Source organism: Solanum pennellii, chromosome 4, assembly GCF_001406875.1.
Source record: "Solanum pennellii chromosome 4, SPENNV200".
In the NCBI taxonomy this organism is placed as follows: Eukaryota; Viridiplantae; Streptophyta; class Magnoliopsida; order Solanales; family Solanaceae; genus Solanum; species Solanum pennellii.
This window is the reverse complement of record NC_028640.1, coordinates 72,099,643-72,113,282: the sequence shown is the minus strand read 5'-3', so window position 1 is coordinate 72,113,282 and position 13,640 is coordinate 72,099,643. Positions and strand designations below refer to the sequence as shown.

The following is a 13,640-nucleotide window of genomic DNA, read 5'->3' as shown; positions in this document are numbered from 1 at the left end:
AATAATTCAAAAATCATTTAACACCTCTAACCAAACACAACATAAAAAAAATTATATAATCTTGAGATTATTATATCTTATAGCTCATCAAAATGACTTAATTATAGTACTTTCGTCCAAAATTTTTTGTCATGTTGCATTTTTCGTAAGTTAATTTGATAAATTTTCAAATTTAAATTAGATTACATTAATTCGATATGTTAAACAAAAAAATTAGATATTCTAAAGTTATATGAAAAGTAGTATAAATTGCAACTTTTTGTATGTTAATATGATAAATATACATCTTAAAATGTTAGTCAAAGTTTTTATAATTTGACTTTAAAAATAAAAACTATGACAAATAATACCGAACAGAATATGAATTAAAAAAAAAGTACAAGTTGGCCAAGGTGAGACAGCCAGCTGTCCCCCTAAAAGAAAAAGTAACCCGGGTTCTCATAATATATAATGACTAGTTGGCCACATTGAAACAGCAGCAGGACCAAGAGAATCACACAACCCGTCAAACTACCCCCAATTTCACAACCCCACTATATAAAGTCCTCAATTAACCCCAACGATATTTTTCATGCCTTTCTCTCTCTACACCATTCCTCTCCCTTCTCTCTCTCTCTATCTCTCTCCTTCCATTTCTAGAATCGAACTCGTGTTACAGGTACGTATTCATGTCTCTCATCTCCATTTTTGCATCACATACCACAGTAATCACTCACTATTCTTCGGTAGTTCTTTCATCTCTCGGATCTTCTTTGAATCGAGTTGTACGATCCATTTTTTCGGGTGCTGTTTGCTAAAGGTTTTCTTCTCATCAGTGCTTGTTCTCGCGTTTTCAATGGCGTTGATTCATTCACCGATTTTCTATCTGTGTAGTTTGCTTTTCCATTTTAGCTTAATTTTCAGCTTTTTTTTTTCGACAGCCAAAGGCAAATTTCACCTTTTCTTCTGTACGGATTTTGGTTTTCGATACTTCTAGTCATATTTTATTTTCTTCCCTCAAGCAATTTTGTACAACTTGTAAACAGTGATCAATTTTAATTGCTTTTTCTACTGGAATTTTCAGATCAGAAGGTTTTGGAAGACATGGCATTTCATCACGACTCAGCTTTGTGGACAAACCGTCGCTTATTTTCTCAGGTGCGTTATAGTTAATACTGATGAAGACTAGAAGCATCTTACCTTTAAATATTTCTAACTGTAATTATTTTTTGCTTAGTGGAATCTGTGGGAGCTCCATATTTTCTTATAGGATCAACTCAATAATGCATAAGTTACGTAGTGTATTTTTTGGCATGAGTTTGTTAGTGTATGATTGAAACTAGCTTTAGGTGCCTGTGTGGTTTAATGTTAGGAACCATTTGATAGGAGGTATAAAAATTGAAAAGAATGAGATGTATTAGTACGGATGCATATATTATTTTCGGTAATACATCCTACCAAACCATTCTTTAGTTCTCTATACTATGATTTTTTGTGCTTGATTGTTGACACATCTAGTAATCAGTACTAGTCTATAGTAACTTATTGCTTCTTCAGTAACTGTCTATGCATGATAGACAAATATTAGTGCTTGAGAATTTTTTTCTGGCATCATTCGGTTTAAGACCCGGTCAAGGAATTGGAAAAATGTATTTCTCTAAAGCAAAAATTAGAGTATCTAGTTGAATATTCGTTGGTGTCGAAATGGAACATCAAGAGTGATTGGACATCTATAATAATTACGGTCAATATACTTTTATAATCTCCGATCACCAGGCAAATACATCCAAAATAACTATCTAACTTATGTCAATAATATTGGAAATTAATGGAAGATAATATTTGCCTGCCTCAAGGTTGGTAATGTAGCAAAGACAAAATTTTGGAGAGATAGGTGGATTGATCAAATTCCTTTAAAGAAGACTTTCCCTGACGTATTTCTTATTTTTGTAAACCCTGAGAGGACAATCCAGGAGTGTTGGTTCGTACAGGGCTGGGATATCTCTTCTAGGAGGTGTTTAAATGATTAGAAGATAGAGAGTAGCCCTGAAAATAATAATGAAATTATATTGTATCTTTACTTTTTTGGTGTAAGAGCTATGTATAGAAGATACTCAACAGAATATAGATTTGATATGGAGTTGTAGTTTTAACTTTTTGGTGGTGACGAGTAGGGGTGTCAAAAATGAAATCAAACATAGGTAACCCGTCCAAAATTATAAGGGACGGGCTCAAGATAATTTGAATTGGGTACAATCTTAATCAATTCAAGCTTCACTCATTTGAATAAAATTCTCCATTGAGCCCAATTTAATGTCTAATTTCAACCTATTTTAAAACTTTCTATTTAGATATGTTCCTATATTGAAGTATGAATTATTATCTATTTAATATCTTTTAGGATTTATCTATCCATTTATTACCTTTTTAACAAGAAATTCTTGAGTGAAAATTCAAATTGTGATTATAAAAGTTAAATATCAATTTGTTAAATTATTGAGATTAATCAGGTCAAATTGGACGGGTCAAGACCAACCCATTTTTTGGCCCATTTGAATCCAACTCATTTGAGTGCAAAGTAAACTTGGACGGGTCAAGATCCAACCCGGTTTCTATTCAACCTATTTCAATATTTCCAATTTCAACCAATCCCGCCCATTTGACACCCCTAGTAACGAATGTATTCTTAATGTTGAAGAATACAAACTTACTTGATACAAAAAGAAAAAAACTCTAGACGTGAGGTGGAGTGTTTTAAAATGACAAAAGTCCCATATTAGTAGTTAATGAGATGGATGAATCCCTTACAAGACTTTGACAGTCCTCCTCCCTCTAAGCTTATTTTTGGGTATAAATTAGGTCTAAAACCTTATTTAACAGAAAGAAGGAGAAAGATTTTTTAAAAGATATTTTATTCATTAAAGTTAGATCTTTTAAAAGATATTTTACATATTAAAGTTAAAGGTTGCCCTCGCAGTAAGCATTATATGATGTTGATTAACCAATAACTAGATGATGGCTAGCCTAACAAACCTAAATCCCCCGCAATCAATTCATAGGACTTTATGCAACTGAGCAAGTTAACCTCTTGGCCCACTTCACCTCCTCAATTAAGTATTTCATTTTTCCTTAAAGAGAGTAGAGATTTTCACCATTCACTTAGCAATATTGTCTTTATCTTCTAAGACATCTTATTCAAAAAGCCTTTATCTTATAATAGGTTCAGCTAAAGTGATAGTAAGCTTACTAAGAATTATGAAAGACGCTTTTAGCATATTTCTTCAATTTAAAATTAATGTTCACTTATGAAATCAAGCTAATGAGATTAAAAAAAAAGAATATGAAATCTACTTGGCGGCATGAGAAGCGAACAAAGTTAAAAGACAAATTCAAAGAAAAGATGCAAGACATAAGGCAAAGATTACCTATGAGAATAATTTGAATTAGAACTACCTTATAATTAAGGTGGAGATTCTCTTATCCAAGACCGACCTTAGCCATCTTATCTATTTTGATTCCCTTTTCCCCTCTTTTTCCCAACGTTTTTAGATATGTTTAGCTTCTCTGGGTTCTATCTTATTTGTCTTTTACTTATATATTATTTCATTTTGAAATCAAAGTAGCGATACATCTTGTAGTACAACTATAAGGTAGACACAACTTTCCATACTTTTTTCTTTTATGTCTAGTTATTCAAATGGGAGGTTTTGTAATCTAAGCTATCATCAACATCAATGTAAATCTTTTTCAATAATAGGCTAGTGTTAAAAGGAGAGGATACCATCGCTACTTTAATGAAAATATGAGAATTGTCATTTTATAGTCACGCTTTTACAAATACCTTTCACCTAACATGTTTGTGAATAAAGCAAAAATAAAATAAAAAATAGCCTTATAGAAGGACAAAGTAAGGATAGACATAATGTGACAATTAGTGGAAGACAATATTTGCCTCAAGGTTGACAATGGAGCATAGACAAATTTTGGAGGGATAGGTGGATTGATCAAACTCATTTGAAAGAGGTTTTCCCTGACCTATTTCTTATTTGTGTAAACCTTGAGGTGACGATTCAGGAGTGTTGGTTCATAAAGGTTTGGAATATCTCTTTTAGGAGGCGTTTAAATGATTGGAAGATAGAAAGGGTAGCCCTATTATTGGAAAAAATAGGGCAAGCTTCTATTAGCAATATAGAGGTTATATACCTCTCTAGAAACACAATGAATTTTTTGTAAATAGTGCCTACACAAGAGGTCCCCAGCTGACTAATACAAATACTAAATATAAGTGAAATTATTTCTAGAAAGCAACACTTCTACCGAAGTCACTCCACTTGTTTGGTTATCAAAAAGGGCCCGCATAACCCAAGAAGTCCTATAGAGGAAGAGGATATAATTGGTTCTTAGGTATTCTGTATATGGTGATCGAGGAGACAAACAAGCATCTTTTTTGCATTGCAAATACACTGCTCAATTGTGAAGCTTGTTTCTCAACATTACCAGCTATAGCTGGCCATGCTTCTCGGTTGCAGACAACGAAACAGCCACTAGTGGAAGGGTTGTGGAGATTGGTATTTTTAGGTTTAAAAGCTTAACTTTCTTTTTGTTCGATAATCAAAAAATTCTGCATGAATTAATTAGTTCAATCATGAACCTTCACTTTACTCCACTTGAGGGGCAGAGATCTCTTAGCAACGTGCGCTCAAATAATTAGGGGCGTATAGTTTATAGTTAGACATTTTTCGTTAGATAATTATACGTTATATATATATATATATATATATATATATTATATTTAAAGTTAAATATATTTAATAAAAAATTATATTTTGATATAGTGATAATGAATGTTCAATGAATACTCCTTTTGAATTCATGAAAAGAGGTTACAAAATTTTGGAGAGATAGGTGGATTGATCAAACTCCTTTAAAGAAGGCTTTCCCTGACGTATTTCTTATTTTTGTAAACCCTGAGGGGACAATCCAGGAGTGTTGGTTCGTACAGGGCTGGGATATCTCTTCTAGGAAGTGTTTAAATGATTAGAAGATAGAGAAAGTAGCCCTGAAAATAATGAGGAAAGTTTCTTTTAGCAGTATGGAGATTGATATACCTCTTTGGAAACACAATGATAATGTGACATTTTCTCTAAAGTGTGTCTACAGTAGGTGACTAATACAAATACTCAATGCTAGTGGAGTTATTTTTTGAAAAAACGCATTCCTACCAAAGTTAAGTGCTTCACTTGATTGACAATCAAAAGGATTTGCCTAACTCAAGAAGTGCTACAATGGAAGAGAAGCAATTGGTTTCTAGGTGTTTTCTGTTTATGGTGACTAAAGAGACAAACAAGCACTTTTTTTTGCATTGTAAATACATTGCTCAGTTGTGAAATTTGTTTCTCAACATTACTGTCTATAGTTGGCAACAAACCTTCTTAGCTATTGTATTAGATGGAGGAGAAGTAATAGACAAAAGAGATTGGTTTCCTCATGTATATGGTGCTCAATTTGAACGGAGAGAAATGTCAGATATTTCGAAGATAGGTCCAATTTCATTCATAAAGTCAAATGAAATTGTATTGTATCTTTATTTTTTTGGTGTAAGAGCTATGTATAGAAGATACTCAACAGAATATAGATTTGATATGGAGTTTGTAGTTTAACTTTTTGGTGGTGACGGTAGGGGTGTCAAAAATGAAACCAAACATAGGTAACCCGTCCAAAATTATAAGGGTTGGGCTCAAGATAATTTGAATTGGGTCCATTGAGCCCAATTTAATATATTGATAAAAATATATTGATTCTGTCCTCACCATTTTATCTTCACCATATCACCGTTGCCCACCCCCTACATCTTGTCTGAATTATATACAAATATATAAGGATACTATTTTTTATTTATATATCAAACACAAAAAGAAAATATATTTCAATCTTTATGTGATTCATTTTTCTATTTTCCATAAGACGTAAAATACTATTAGGGAAATGAACATTACAGCAATCTTCAATTATACCTTATAGGTGTAAGTAAGTTTGAATAATGTATCTATCATCAATCATGCATGCATCCTATCATAGAAGAAAAGAGTTGTAAACCTTTGCGCATGTGAATTATAATCCCTTTATTCACAAGATAATTTAATAGGGTTTCTTTGAGTGAAAATGTATCCAAGCTAACCCACATTACCAATTCCTTTCCTCACAAGATTTGTAGACATTTTTTTATCAAATGATTTCTCCTGACATGCAGAGACCTTTATTTCTTCATTTTGAGTTTTCCTTTTAATTAATTAGTTTGAAGAAGCTACTCCAATGTTCAAGGAAAGGTACACATACAGATAGTTACTAGTATAATTTTGTAAGTACTAGCTTTATGGCCAAGTGATACCATATATTTGATGAAGTAGCAGCATAACACAGACAATAATAGTCCACTCTAGCTACTAACTTGTATTTGGGAAAAGAAAGGCCACTTTCAAAGGAAGCTAGTAATAAAATAATGCAATTATGAATGAGAGTTGGCTAGTATAAAATGGGGGATGTAGTAATGGAAATTTCATCACTCATTGTAACACAATTAGAGAAGAGCAATGGGAAGCGGCCACATTATTGTTGTGGGTTTGGGGATTGTGATGGTAATGTTTATAGCATTAGCAGAGGCGACTCCCCCGGGAATAGCTGATCATCCAAGCCATTCTCATTGCTCAGATGATGAGATTAAGCAATGTAAAAATCTTCCTCATGTCTGTCCCAAATTCTGTCCAAATGGATGCATAACCGAGTGTCGTTCTTGCAAGCCTATTTGTGTTGATGGCTCAGTCCCACCATCTCCTCCCGAGGAAGAAACTCCAGCAGTACCATCTCCTCCACCTAAGAAAGACACTCCACGACCATCTCCTCCTAAGAAAGAAACTCCACCTAAGAAAGACACTCCACGACCATCTCCTCCCGAGGAAGATACTCCACCATCACCATCTCCTCCTAAGGGATCAACTCCACCACCATATCCTCCTAAGGAAGATACTCCACCATCATCTCCTCCTAAGGGATCAACTCCACCACCATCTCCTCCTAAGGAAGATACTCCACCACCGTCTCCTCCAAAGGAAGACATGCCATCTCCTCCTAAGGAAGATACTCCAGCGCCATCTCCTCCTAAGGAAGATACTCCACCACCATCTCCTCCAAAGGAAGATACTCCACCGTCATCTCCTCCTAAGGAAGATACTCCACCACCATCTCCTCCTAAGGAAGATACTCCACCACCATCTCCTCCTAAAGAAGATACTCCACCGCCATCTCCTCCTAAGGAAGATACTCCACCGCCATCTCCTCCTAAGGAAGATACTCCACCGTCATCTCCTCCTAAGGAAGATACGCCACCGCCATATCCTCCCAAGGAAGATACGCCACCGCCATATCCTCCCAAGGAAGATACTCCACCGTCATCTCCTCCTAAGGAAGAGCCCAATTTAAACCAAATTTGTTGCTTGAGATATTATTAAAAATAATTAGTAATAATTTGAAACAGTGGAAAGCACAATTTTTCACATGAAAGTTAAAATAATATAAAGTCTTACTTGAAATTTGATTTGGCTGCTGGTCAAATGAAATGGTTGTGGATAAATAATAATGTAAAACATAACTTAAAGTAACCTGTGAAATATTGATTATTGGAACATATAAATATTCCTCATCTTTAAAAACCATAAACCACAAGTTATTGAGACTCTTCTTTTTATAAAATTAGATATTGGTTGGCAAATAGAAAATTCAATTTTTTATGCAACTGGTGAGTTTCAAGGATTCAATAATACTTTGTTTTTGTTGTGTTATTACTTTTTGAAAACGTGTTTATACTATTGACAAATGTAAATTGTAATGAATTTACTGTACCAAAAATTTGTTAGACAATACATATTTAGACCACAATTTTGTGCTTCCCGCATTTAACACAATTTCAGCAATAGTTAATGGTCTACTTCTCAAATTAACTTGGAAAGTACTGTCCTAATTCAGAATATTTTGTTCCACTATAACAAACATTATGTATATTTTGAACCAAACTTGAAATGAAGATTTACCATATAAGCTAGTTCCTTTTCCTGATATTTTTAATAATAGGGACATTGATTATTTTCCTATCAAGCAGACTAGTATAAGAGACTGTGATTACTGATTCTCATATAGACCATATGCCAATTGCCATTGATATTGTAGAAATTATATTTTGATGGTTGTATGAGATGTATATAAACAATTAAGCGAGATATAGAGGGTGATACAGTATTTCAATGTAAAAACGAAAAAAGAAGCGTCTCTTTTGATAAGCAAGGGGAGGATTGGGATGTAACTCAAAAAACAATTTAGAAAGTAACTTGATANATATAGACCATATGCCAATTGCCATTGATATTGTAGAAATTATATTTTGATGGTTGTATGAGATGTATATAAACAATTAAGCGAGATATAGAGGGTGATACAGTATTTCAATGTTAAAACGAAAAAAGAAGCGTCACTTTTGATAAGCAAGGGGAGGATTGGGATGTAACTCAAAAAACAATTTAGAAAGTAACTTGATAATTAATGTCAACTTATGTAGACGATGGGGAAACTGATATACCCAATCAGCTTTTGGATAGGCAAGTAAATTAACCAGGAAAGATGCATCAAGTTCCTTTTTCTTTGATTAGTGAAAGAATAAGGGGTTCAATCATAGTATAGTCAATTATATATAAATTTCCACAATTAGATATTTGAAGACCTTATTCAAATTCATAACAAGCATCACATATTATCTACTCAATTCAACATCTGTTTTTTTTCTAATACAACTGTGCAAATATCAATCGACCATAGCTCTTTAATATTGTGTGATGATCTTAGAATAGGGAGAGACTCTTAAATATATTAAGAAGTTGAGATAAAAGAAAAGAGATTTTAGAAAGTTTATAAGTTACTGGTGATGATGGCTAATGGATTAGCCACTATTCTCTGGGAAAGGCTGGCCCCTTTAAAAATTTGATGACACTTTGATATACATGAGGGAAAAGCATATTTTCAATGGTAGATCTTATATTTACTGTTTACATTCATAGTGGCAGAAATGAAGATAAGGTCAATTCTCTTATATGTGGTAATGTTGATGAGACAAATAGATGGGATTTGGTTACCTGGAAACTTGTGGTCCAATCAAAACCATTATGGAGGTGGGATTAATCGAAAGGAGGAGTTGGGAGAGTTGTGGGATTCTGAAGAGGGCAAAAGCAAATCTTGGTGATGGTTTGAAGAAAACCAATTACCAAGTTGGCAAGGAGGAATCTTGAGGTTTCTTACATTTAAGAAGATAACAATAAACTCTTATTTGATATGAGACAATGATAACAGAAGAGACTAGTCAGGAGCAGATGAGAGAATTGAGGATGGTGACAACAAAGAAGTTTAAAAGAGTAAGAAATTTTAGAATGCGATTTAAGCTATGACCCAATAAAGTAGTAAGTTTCTATATGCTAATTAAATAGAAACTATGTCCCATATGGGGTGCATAGGAGCGGCAGATAGGAGAAGGAAGAGATAACTAGAGTGGAACTTAAGGCAGTGCAAATGATGTTTAGAGATTAGTTAAGTACACCATTTCCATGCCTGTCCCATCAATAGGCTAACTTATTAATGCTACGGTTGTAACAGTGCCTACTAGCATATTTACCTTTCTGTAGTTTTATTTACTTAGAGCACATATTATATTGCTAAAAGACAATTTGGTGTTTGAGAGAGTCCCATGTCATCTCACTCAAATGTGGTGTTATAGATCTTTGCTGTGTGGAAGAGGATCCTTGTCCGGTTTGTTTGGAATTTTTTTGATCTTGTTACTACGTTGATGAAAATTGTTATTTAGCTGACATACTACTGCAGTAACTCTAGATGATCCATTTTTTTCTCTCGAATCAGGCCAGTTTCCTCAGAATTTGTTGTTCATGCAACTTTAACCTTACTGCGCCACATGGAGATGTGAAAATTATCTTCATTGTTATCCAGGTGCTAGTCAAAGTGGAACCTAATCTCCCTCTCTTTTGTGTCTATTTGTCTTGAATTGAGAATCTTAACCAAAGGACATTGTTAAATTATGTCTTGTATTCTCACTGTTTCAAATTCTGCTGCTTCCGTTATTGAGCTTTGAATGTAATAAATGTTCCAACCGGTTTCGGTATTGGCATTGTAAAAGATGTTCTATCATGCTCTGGTTATTCCACTAAAATCTAAAACAAATCTTCTCTTTTACAGTTTTCCAGAATTCTCAAATTAATGGTATCATATTCTTTTGTTGTATAACATAGCATGCTTACAGTTTTGCTGTTCAAACAGATTTAAATTTCTAGTTTTAATTCCATTTACGTTGTCAATACATAGTACCTGACGCACTAAAGTTTGATAACTCCCATGGAGTTTTTGCCTTGTTAATGTCCTAGTCCTATTCACTACCTAATAGTCCTTCATTCACTTTTTTTGTCAATGGTAACAGTTATTCCTTCATTTACGTTCTTGTAAACTATCTCCTGATAGAAGATGAATAATCTTTTGTGGTGAAGACTCTTCTCCTTTTAGATGACTATGTTCTGTTTATGTGTACTCTCCAAAGTAATACAAAGTTTTGCCTACGATGGACTTTATGCTCACACGCATCATGACCTAAACATGTTTCTTCCATGTTAATTTAGTATGCAATCCACTGCTGCACAAATATGTCATTTGATGAGACTCTGTCTGCTGTAGTATAGAAAATATGGTTGTTGATAGTGCATGTCGTTCGTGTAGGTTTACCATTGGAATCCTTGTGATCCAGAAGTAAGCTTGTTTAAGAAGCACTTACTGTTTTCGGCAGAAAAGAATGTTTGTGGAACATGCTCCATATATTATCTGTTACTTGAGCGCGAGTGTCTTTTGGAAACAGCCTATCTATCTCCATGAGGTAGAGATAACTTCTGCGTACAGTCTACCGACCCGGACCTCACATTTGGGATTGCACTAGGTATATTGTTGTTGTTGTTGCTTCATATATTATTTGATCATCCATTCTAAAATATCTGGGAAGAGCATTACTAATATAAATTCTTGTTGTATCTTTTTTGTTTTGCGCTTGAATTTGAAGTTCGACACTGGTGTGAAATGAAATTAATATGTCCCTTTCTAAAGACTATTGCACGCAAAGCATATTGATGCAACAATGCGGTATGGCTCTTTATTAAGTTTCTTAGCTCTGTTTTGTACTGTTTGCTTCTTTGAGGAGTTACTGTTATGTATATCCTTTCTCTGCTTGCATTTCTTTGTTCCCACTCCTGTTTAAGTAGTCAACTATTTATAGCTATTTGAAAACGTCATCAAGTACAATCCTAGTATATAGGCATACACATCATAAGCATGAAGTGCCAAGAAAGATAAAGATATGTAGAGATACTGTGCCAATGTATTACTTTATTTGTTGTTATCTTACTTTTTAGTAGTTGTGCTAAGGATTACCTCACACTTGATGTCATTAACCATTTGAACTGAAGACTTTTTCCTGACATCTCTGGGTTCTATATCATTGCTACCATTAAAAAATTAAAACATAGCTCTGTAAGCACAGCTGCTTCTTCAACATGAGAACTAAAAACTCTTACGAGTCTGGTTTTCACTGCGAATGCAGTTGTAGCCTGCAGCATTTTCCAGTAAGGCGATAGTCAATGATAGGCTAGTGATACCATTGTGCTTACAGATGAAGCATATGAACTAGAAATTACCCCAATTCAGTAGTTCCTGATGTCTCATAGTTCTGTTGCTGTGGCTGGCTAAGCTGGAGATGAACAGGAGCATGAAGGTCCTCATTGATGCTTAAACTGTTCGCAACAAGGGGACTTCTGCTCACTCCATTTGCATCTCTGTTTCCATAAACCTGTAATTTAACACAAGGTAGAAACAATTTGCTAGAGTTCTAAGCAGAATGGTTCCCTCTTTCATTTGACATAAGAAAACAAAAGGAAATAATTCATCTTGAAGCATGTGAAAGCTTTCAGTGATGTACACAGATACCTTCTTACATAATTCGATATTCTCTTGACAAATTAGGTTTACCTTCTTATATAGGTCCATGTTTTCCTGATGAATGAGGTTTCCCTGCAAGGAAAAATATTAATTTAGTATCTTGAGAAGTTATCCTTTTTAGAATAAATTAATAAGAGTCTCTGCATTTTATGTTGATTGACCTTTCGGTTTAGTTCTTGTATCTCATCAATCAGAATTTCGTCCTGTAGACACGTGAGTTTAGAATTAGTTTTTACTTAATTCATATAGTGAACATTTGTTGGATCTGGAAATTTCATACCTTTCTTACACGAACACCACGGAGACTGGTTTCCAGTTGGTTCTCCAAGTTCTGCAAATCTTTGACGCTCAGACCAGAAAGTTCCTCACCCATCATTTGTCTATATTGCAGAAATAAACTGTTAAGAAACATCTGATTCCAACAGAGAAATTGACATTTCTGATTTGACTGTATGTGACTTATACATCCTGTTTTTAACAACTGTGACTTCTCGTTTATTATTGTGGAAATCCAATAATAAGCAGAGCTCAAATGCTACAAGCTATCTAGTGTCACTTAATTTTTTTCGAGCAAGGTGGTGATAGTTTAATTCATATTTTCATGCACTTTCTGTGGTTGGGTTAGGATGCCTATACTGTTGAAGATATTGAAGGAACATTCCAAAAGGCATCCTTGATGAGACACCTTTTGTATCACTACTAGAACAGTCCTCTCTCTTTCTACTGCCCACTGAACATTAAAAAAGAAAACTGGGGTGTGGGTGTTGGGTACAGATAGAGAGCTATAGAATTGAAAGGAAGATAGAAATGAGAGGAAAGAAGAGGAGGTACATTCAATTTTTTTGTTCTTCAAAGATTTTGAGGGAGAAGCAGAGAAAGGAGATTTAAGTTCGTTAACAAAATGCTCTGTCAAAAAGAGAGTGCAACGAAGAAAAACAGGACATTTTTTCGGAACTTCTGTAGTGTCAGGATTATGAACAAAATAGCTATCAAGGGAATTAGTGTCAATTAATACACATTTTTCTGTTTCCTCACTCCATCCATTTAAAGACAGAAAAGTTTAAACCCTCAAATATTACCTTTATTCCCCCTATTCTGTGGTTGGGTTAGGATGCCTATACTGTTGAAGATATTGAAGGAACATTCCAAAAGGCATATCCTTGATGAGACACCTTTTGTATCACTACTAGAACAGTCCTCTCTCTTTCTACTGCCCACTGAACATTAAAAAAGAAAACTGGGGTGTGGGTGTTGGGTACAGATAGAGAGCTATAGAATTGAAAGGAAGATAGAAATGGGAGGAAAGAAGAGGAGGTACATTCAATTTTTTTGTTCTTCAAAGATTTTGAGGGAGAAGCAGAGAAAGGAGAGTTAAGTTCGTTAACAAAATGCTCTGTCAAAAAGAGAGTGCAACGAAGAAAAACAGGACATTTTTTCGGAACTTCTGTAGTGTCAGGATTATGAACAAAATAGCTATCAAGGGAATTAGTGTCAATTAATACACATTTTTCTGTTTCCTCACTCCATCCATTTAAAGACAGAAAAGTTTAAACCCTCAAATATTACCTTTATTCCCCCTC

General features: G+C 34.3%; 2 protein-coding genes and 1 long non-coding RNA gene across 18 annotated transcripts in view; 2 read left to right on the top strand and 1 right to left on the bottom strand.

The window, feature by feature from the left end:
- The first annotated feature begins 455 nt into the window (after positions 1-455).
- Positions 456-13,640, top strand: part of LOC107018085 — a 21,765-nt gene continuing 8,580 nt past the window's right edge. For 3 of the 10 annotated variants that reach the window (XR_003577779.1, XR_001456583.2, XR_003577777.1), the window contains exons 1-4: positions 463-658; positions 1,064-1,137; positions 10,795-11,008; positions 11,129-11,208. This is a non-coding gene — a long non-coding RNA (uncharacterized LOC107018085). Of the gene's footprint in view, positions 659-1,063; positions 1,138-9,930; positions 10,018-10,794; positions 11,009-11,128; positions 11,209-13,640 lie in introns of all 10 variants that reach the window. The other 7 variants (XR_003577782.1, XR_003577780.1, XR_003577783.1 and 4 more) reach the window with 5 other exon arrangements.
- Positions 4,755-8,276, top strand: LOC107017027 (vegetative cell wall protein gp1-like). 2 transcript variants are annotated; one of them, XM_027916231.1, is made up of 2 exons: positions 4,770-6,818; positions 6,933-8,275. In XM_027916231.1, exons 1-2 carry the CDS (start codon positions 6,570-6,572, stop codon positions 7,482-7,484), a joined length of 801 nt encoding a protein of 266 aa, XP_027772032.1. In that variant the 5' UTR covers positions 4,770-6,569; the 3' UTR covers positions 7,485-8,275. The 2 variants fall into 2 exon arrangements, with proteins under 2 accessions (XP_015072800.1, XP_027772032.1); XM_015217314.2 differs by having other exon boundaries at positions 4,755-8,276.
- LOC107018084 (MADS-box transcription factor 27-like) overlaps positions 11,319-13,640 on the bottom strand; it is a 16,908-nt gene continuing 14,586 nt past the window's right edge. For 2 of the 6 annotated variants that reach the window (XM_027916233.1, XM_015218456.2), the window contains exons 5-9: positions 12,341-12,440; positions 12,222-12,263; positions 12,049-12,132; positions 11,760-11,911; positions 11,319-11,672 (exon numbers count right to left, since the gene is read on the bottom strand). In XM_027916233.1, coding sequence (XP_027772034.1) covers positions 11,651-11,672; positions 11,760-11,911; positions 12,049-12,132; positions 12,222-12,263; positions 12,341-12,440 — 400 coding nt within the window. In that variant the 3' untranslated portion in view covers positions 11,319-11,650. Of the gene's footprint in view, positions 11,673-11,759; positions 11,912-12,048; positions 12,133-12,221; positions 12,264-12,334; positions 12,441-13,640 lie in introns of those variants that run through there. The other 4 variants (XM_015218457.2, XM_027916234.1, XM_027916235.1 and 1 more) reach the window with 4 other exon arrangements.

Coding starts and splice junctions, on each gene's coding strand:
- LOC107017027 (XM_015217314.2), top strand. CDS start 6,570: ATGGGAAGCGGCCACATTATTGTTGTGGGTTTGGGGATTGTGATGGTA.